Below are 7,774 nucleotides of genomic sequence, written 5' to 3'. Positions count from 1 at the left end.
CATTCACCATGCATTGAAACATATCTATAATATGTATAATATATTGAATTCGAAATGTATTACACTTATCATTTATATTTATTTATTTTATTGTGTTAGAAATGCATTATATAAAAAAATATTTTAGTTATATATTTCAATATATGTGTTGAAACATGTCTATGATATGTATAATATATTGAATTCACATTTATTACAATTGTTATTTATTCTTTTATCTTATTAATGAAGTTAAAATATATTAGTTACATATTCACAGTGTGCATTAAAAAATACCTATAATGTGTATAATGTATTAAATTTAAAATGTATTACAAGTATAGTTTATATTTTTAAAATTTTTATTAATAATGTCAAAAAAATTCCTCATATTTTCAAAAAAAAAATAAACATTAATCTTCACCAAACATCCTTAAAAATTAAAATAAATGAAATTTAAAAACAAGGAGAGACAAAAAAAATGAATGAAGAAAATAGAAGAAGGAAAGAGAGAGAAAATGATAAAAAAAAAGGGGGCAGCCCGGTGCACCTAAGCTCCCGCTTATGCGCAGGGTCCGGGGAAGGGCTCGACCACAAGGGTCTGTTGTACGCAGCCTTACCTTGCATTTCTGCCAGAGGCTGTTTCCAAGGTTTGAACCCGTGACCTCCTGGTCACATGGCAGCAACTTTACCAGTTACTCCAAGGCTCCCCTTCAAAATGATGAAAGAAGAAATTATATATATAGAGAGAGGGAAAATGACCGAAGAAAAGAGAAGAAGGAAATAGAGAGAAAATGATGAAAGAAGAAAGGAGAGGGGGGGGGGGGGAGGATGGAAGAAAAGAGAAGGAGGGAGAAAAATAAAGAGAAAGATCTATTTGTGGTAAGAAAAGTAAAGCTAATTTGTGTAAGGAGTAAAATATATATCATAATTCGTAAATAAAATTATACAATATATTATTGAGCAACTTACATAAATAACTATAGTTGTAGGGTTATTGAATTTGAAAAACCATAAATATGTTATTTACCAAAAATTACTACAGTTTATATCCATTATTAGTTATATATTTGTATAATTTTTTATTAATTTATTTATACAGTAATACAGTTATAAATATACTACAGTAAATAAGGTAAAAATTTAGTACTATAACTAACACCCCTTTATTTACGTCCTAAAAACTTTCAATTTCCTATTATTAAATGAACAACAAATAATTACCTATTGAAAGGCATGTACGAAATCTTAACAAATTAATCAAAAAAATTGAGATATATCCTTTTTTCTATTTTTTCTACATTATTCTTCTTCAAGAATCATAATTTGTGTTGTATTTGTTTAATGTTTAATTCATTAATACATTTATGGCTATGAATAAAACAAAGTAACATGTATCACTTTTCATCCCAACTTAAAATCTCTTAACAATTTTTACCCATTTTATTTTAAACTTGTCGTCGTTTTGATCCTCTATTTGAAAAGGATGAAACGGGGAGTATATTTCAAAGATGATGTTCCCATATATAACTTAGTTAGAAATTTAAAGATTAACACTATAAATGTGGAGTCAACTAGTAAGAGCAATGACTAAGTAAGATATTCTATATAATTTTCAATACAAATTCTATTTCCTTGTCAGACTTTTACTCATCTTAATACAACCAAACACGATAATTTAAACACATTACTCTTAAGAATACAATAATACAGTGTATATATGTATACTCTTGATATTAAATAAAAGTTTGATATATTTGGACAACCCCATAAAATGAACAAATAGAATAGAACATACCATAAAAATAGTATTCAATTGTATTCAAGAAATACTAGCATATATGAATGCTTTAAATTCAAATGGATGCAAGTATCTATATAAGTATGATTGTATTAAAATATTAGTGTTGGGGGATATATGAATACTTTGCATTCAAATGGAGACAATATTTCTTGAACGAAATCCTATAAAAATAGATGAACCATATAATTGTATACAAGCATAATCTAAAAAAAAATAATTGGAATTGGAGAATACCTAATGAAGCTAAAATCATTCAGAAGAGAATCGTGATCAATGGAAATATGGAGAGTGCAATTGATTAGGGGTGCATTTATTGTTTTGCTATTAAATATTTGTTTAATTATGTATACAATTTAAAAATAATTATTAAAAATATAATTAACTTTGCTATTTAATATTTAATTGTATTCATATAATATAAAAAAAGGTAAGCTTTAGCTATTTATACTAAATATATATTGATGTTTGTTATATTCTGTCGATTTTGCTATATTGTTTATGTAAATTGCTCATAAGTTTGAAGAGGCGCAAAAAACCTCTATTTGTTTCATCTTTATTTTTTTTCCATATATTTTATTATTTTTGTACTAATTCTAACATTAATTGCTTAGCTCAACTTAATTAAATCACCAAAAGACAAACCATTTTATGATAAATTTCTCTTTTTAAAAAATAAATTTATTTAATTGTCTCTCTTCATTCAATCGATTATTTTTATATAAAGTTTGATTTCATAAAAAATTATTTCAAAGTGTAAGCTAGTTATTTTTCAAATGACTTTAAATGTCCTTTCTTTAAATTAATATATTTTTTCAAAGTTGGTTAAAATAAGAATTTTCAAATCATTGTAAACCACATGTCTGTGGACACTTTTAAGTGCTTAAAATCTTTTTTAAGTGTAATTAGAATTCTTATTCGGATTTTTGAATTTTAAATGATTTTTTTATTTGTCTCTTAAAATTTAAATTATTAGTTCTTTTTACTTTTAAAAAATTAAGTGACGATTTTTTAAATTGATTCAAAATCAATTCAAAATCGTCTTTTCCCAACAAAACTGCATGTACATGCAACCTACAACCATACCTCACACCAAACATAAATAGGTCCTCCAAACACCTAAGAACCACCAAAATTTTCTGGGTTTGATTCAAATCACATAAGTGAAATGGTTCAGTTCTTAGCCCAAAAGTGCGAGGTAGTACACATCACCTCTTTTATATGATGTGCCGCATTGATTCTATTAATGGTGGACTCTGTTCTCACATATCAAGGTTTGTTATTGGCAATAGTTTTCATCATGAGGATTGCTTTGTGAAGAATCAAATGTCAACAAAGAGAACATGTTCCTAAGGAGGCTATTGTCGTAGTTCTCTAGTTCTTTGATTGATTCTATGTTCGAAATATTGTAACTTTTACTTTACTAGACGTTTTGTAACAGTTGTTTGTTCCTGAGTGGTAAAAACTTTCAAGATTTGTGTAGAATCTTGAAAGAGACAGTTGTAACTACGAAGGGTAAGGTAGGAAGGAGTTAGTCTCTTTGGTTATAGAATTGTAATCTCAAAATTGCTTGAGTTTTTAGTGGAGATTTAAGGCAAATCTCACAAATGTAGGCTGTGGTTTTTTACTCCCTTGAAAAAGGAGTTTTCCACGACAAAATATCTTGTGCTGAATATAGTACAAAGGTAGGTTCTGGTTAGTTGACTAATTATTATGTAATTAGTGGTGAGTTCTTGTTTTAAATCTCTAGGTGCTAGCTCCGATTCATCTCATTATGGTAATTAAATTAAGTAAAATGCATTTGCTTGCTTACAAGTAAAAGAGAAGAGAAAAAATAATTAAGATAAAACAATAGTAATTCACTTCATTGCCATGTTAAAAGTGTCAATGGTTCAAACATGAAAAAAGAAAATTAGAGCCTCTGGAAAATTGGGCAATAACTAGTCAACTCTCAGTTAGTGATAGCTCTTTATTGAAACCTTGGCTTGGGCACCTCCTTGAACATATACAAAAGTGAGTTCTGAACCAGGTTTTAGTACTTTAATCCACTGAGGAAGCTCATATGTGTTCTTCTCTGGGCATGGACTAAGCCCCCACAATGATCCTGAAAGGTTTTCAATTATTAACTTAAGATCTGTGATTGGCTTTTGAGATGTGTTCTTCACCACCACCTTGTGCTTGTAGTAAGCTGTTGGACCAATTGTCCATGTTGAAATTATGGAGTGCAAGAATGCCACTGGTGCACCTGCAAGAAATGTCATTTCTTAATTTTCTGATTATAGTATAAACAATTCATTGCATATATGAAAAGAACTATGATCAACATATTCATCTGATTTTGGTTAATATTCTGATTTATAGTCCTTGCTTATCCTCATTTGTTTTGTTTTTTCCTTTTTTTCTGTGGGGTGGGTAAGAGAGGGGTGCTCAATTTCTAGTGCAAGAGGAAACATGAAAGTGCTATGTCAAATTGCTAAGGGCAAACCTGGAGCTTTATAATTTGATGATCCTGGAGCCTTGTGGTAGGGTGTTGATGGCTGTGGGTGATAGGAAGCTGCAGAATACAAATGTTATTACTTGTGGTAAGTTTTTAATAGTTTTTAAACAAAAATCGAGCTTCGTCTCAGCTTTTTCTAATGCTTTAATGTATAGTTACCGACCTGGAGGCTTCTGGTATGGTGTTGGTGATATATGATGATAAAAACCTGTAATTTAAAGCCAAACTTACTAACTATATGACCGGACACTCTTGGAAATCTTGATTAGAGCTTGAAATTTTTATTTAAAAGCTTACCTGGATAGCCTGAGAGGGACTGCAATTTGCAGAAGAGTCCTATAAGAGGAGCTGAACCAGATAATGTTGGTTCAGTTTGTTCATAATTGGACCTGTCATCATTGAAGTCATCTGTTTTACTTGGACCTCCCACCAGGGCACCGTGGATAATATTGGGATTTGCCTGAGGGCGGCGATACCAAGTCTCAAATCCTTCTATACAACTAACAGCAGTATGTAGTACTGAAATAGGGGCAATGGAGGCGCCTCTGTGGTGAATGTGGATTGGGTAGTTTTGTCCATAACCAACTAAGTAGCTAATGGCCTTGGGATTTTTACCAAGAATGTAATCAGCCTATAGAATGCAGTATCATGAAGTTGGTTAAAATACTGAAATCTATCAACTATATATCTTCAACACTATCACAATTCCTATTTCTTCCATAAAAAGTAGTAGAAGGTAAAAATGAGCTCAGTTTCTGCTCAAGTAATAGTTCAGGCTGCTAGTTGAAATGAGCATACCTGTGATTTAGCGAATGAAAGGACATCTGATGGTTGAACTTGACCTTCAGGACATGTTAATAAAACTTTTTTCTCAGAAAGATAATCGGAGTACATGGCGAGTAAGAAAGCAGCTGATGAAGCGTATTGCAGATTATTCCATTCGCGAACATAGATCAGGCCTCCTGGAAAGCATAGTCGTGAAAAAAAAACAATGTTACTAACTAATCAATTTATAGACACACAGTTATAGAAAAATTCTAACTTCACTGACCAGGAGTCAGGGCTACGTTGTATCCATCATTCTTCTGCAAACAAGCACAGGTAAAGTAATCTGCTTTAGCCTGGTACTGTTTCAATGTTGGAGTGTATGATCCACCAGCTCCATCTAAGAGAATCTACACATAAAAAATGCAAGACCTTATCTGATTAACTAAACCAATCATTGCTACAAATTAATTCTAAAAGTAGTTGTTTTTTCTTTTTGAAACTAGGACATCTCCAACTATTATAATAACCTTGGTCAGAAGAATTTGAACACCAGCATACTTGTTGTCCCACGAAAACTCCTTGACTGCCCATCCAGTTCCACCCAAAGATACCGCATTGTCCACCACATATTTTAAGTAGTACTTGTCATTAGTTGCTCGATAGAGCCATGCAGCAGCCCATAGAAGCTCATCCTAATAAATCATGAACAAAGTTGGTGTCAGCAAAATTTATAAATTGAACTTGGGGTAGGAAGTTGTGGGGGAGTAGCAGATAATGAAAATTATCACTAACCGAATAACCAGATGATGTGTAGAATGCTTGAGCGTTTGGAATGGAGTCATCATACAAACCTCTGAAGGAATCCGCAAATGAGAATAGCTGTAATATTTCAAGAATTCCCTGTTAAAATTGACCTTGCAAAAAGAGGATGTAAGAAATCCCCTCTTTACCCTCAAACACAAGGGCAAAACCATAACTGACGAAGTGTGGTCAGTTGAACACTTTGGAAAAACTATACATATTTTTTACAAACATAAATTAAATGTGGAAGATGTTTGAACACCCTTAGTGAAATTTGTGTCTTGGCTAATCTCACACACACATATTGTTTATATTAAGGTATACCTGTTTTGCATGGACTAAAAGGAGGTTAGAGTAGGAAGAGTCATAAGGTTTGAATGCAAGAGAGGCAGCAGCCAAAGCAGCAGCAGCTTCTCCAGCAAGGTCAGAACCAGGGTGGCTAGGATCAAGCTTGTAAGCAGTTCTTGGGGTTGTCATGTCTTCTGCTCTCTCCCAACAATAGTGATCAGAATCTCCATCTCCCACCTGAAATTTCCACCAAGGAAATTAATACATTATACATGAAAAATACAAAAAGATAAGTAATTAAATATTAATACGCATATTGGATATTCAAATTAGATACAAAAGTTTCAAATAATGTGGATGTATGTTTATATAAAAAAAAATCCAAAGAACGTTACATTATCCTATAGTTGTGGTTCTTCCTGATGAAATTAATCTTTTACCAGCCATGAATATGAAAACTTATCTCGGATAGGATATCATACACCAGTCAAATGAACGGGTAACGTGCAAGAGAAGTAGTATGAATTCGAAAAAACAAAGGATAATTTCTTTCCCATTTTACAAGAATATTATACTTTTTGGTAATGGGTGCACATGTTGTTATTTCTCCTTGATCGCAATAATATTGTAATTAACAAGAGAAAGTCCGGTTCTTCAAGAAGCAGGTGACCAAACTATTGCAACTATCTCTATAGAAGAAACAACTAATTTAAATGTAGTTGGGGGTGGAGAAAAGAATTACCTGAGCCCAGAGGACATTGGGTTGAGTATGGGCTTTGATGAAGTAATTAGTACCCCATTTAATGGCAGCCAAGGTATTTCCCATCTGATTAAGGACTTCCATTTCCTTCCTGTAGTCAACAACACTCCATGCTAGCATTGTCAAACTATATGCCATAGGCAATCCAAACTTTACATGATCTCCTGCATCGTAGTACCCTCCCACCAAATTAACCTGCATACCCCATAATTTTAATTAATTCCATAACCTATATATATATATATATATATATATATATATATGTTCATCATTATAAAGACTAGCTAGATACTGATTCCTTGTGGTGGGCTATTACATACTATGAATTTTTTACACCTTAAAAGGAATTAATCTTACCCCTTGGAGAAAACCATCTTTGAGTCCTGAATCTCCACGCCATTTGATACGTTGATTCAGTGGCAATTTTCCAGACCTCTGTGCCTCAAAGAAGAGCAAACTCTTGTCCAGGGCATCTCCATAGTCAAAATTATAAGCCACTGCCTCCAAAGCAAGTAGTCCAACTAACAACACACCAATAACTTGTAGCTTTGATAATATTCCCATTCTTCTTTCTATTAGATTAATTAAGATAGGAATTAGAATCAAAGAAGATACATAATATAGAAAGAAGTATATATGTGCATGGAGATATATATAGATAATATATGGGATTTTGTTTCTATAATTAATTATCCTTAAGGTGGTAGCCTACACGTTCAGACTAATAACTTGGTTTGAGCTCCCCACGTCTTCTTACCTTATATTCTCATTACATGATTGACGCCTTGGGGAGATTTCTACGTGCATCTCACCTCTGTCAATTATTAATTATTTATATTTTTGTTCTTTTCTTAGCTTATAACAAGCTTACATCTGGAGG

The 7,774-nt window shown here is 32.1% G+C and overlaps 1 protein-coding gene across 1 annotated transcript; it reads right to left on the bottom strand.

Annotated features, from left to right (window-relative positions):
* Positions 1–3,734: 3,734 nt before the first annotated feature.
* LOC129874428 (endoglucanase 5) lies at positions 3,735–7,458 on the bottom strand. Its single transcript, XM_055949714.1, has 11 exons — positions 7,252–7,458; positions 6,877–7,089; positions 6,171–6,371; positions 5,838–5,924; positions 5,573–5,737; positions 5,329–5,452; positions 5,076–5,239; positions 4,575–4,908; positions 4,441–4,485; positions 4,266–4,334; positions 3,735–4,025 (listed from the first exon to the last, which is right to left on the bottom strand). The coding sequence occupies exons 1-11, from the start codon at positions 7,456–7,458 to the stop codon at positions 3,736–3,738; spliced, it is 1,899 nt and encodes a 632-aa protein (XP_055805689.1). The 3' UTR covers position 3,735.
* Between the last annotated feature and the right edge of the window lie 316 nt (positions 7,459–7,774).

This window comes from Solanum dulcamara, chromosome 11 (assembly GCF_947179165.1).
Source record: "Solanum dulcamara chromosome 11, daSolDulc1.2, whole genome shotgun sequence".
NCBI classification, from domain to species: Eukaryota; Viridiplantae; Streptophyta; class Magnoliopsida; order Solanales; family Solanaceae; genus Solanum; species Solanum dulcamara.
Note: the sequence above shows the minus strand (reverse complement) of the source record. Positions and strands in the feature narration are given on the sequence as shown.

Coding starts and splice junctions, on each gene's coding strand:
- LOC129874428 (XM_055949714.1), bottom strand. CDS start 7,458: ATGGGAATATTATCAAAGCTACAAGTTATTGGTGTGTTGTTAGTTGGA. Junction 7,090..7,251: donor AAGATGGTTTTCTCCAAGGG/GTAAGATTAATT, acceptor TGGGGTATGCAG/GTTAATTTGGTGGGAGGGTA. Junction 5,453..5,572: donor TTCAAATTCTTCTGACCAAG/GTTATTATAATA, acceptor TTTTATGTGTAG/ATTCTCTTAGATGGAGCTGG.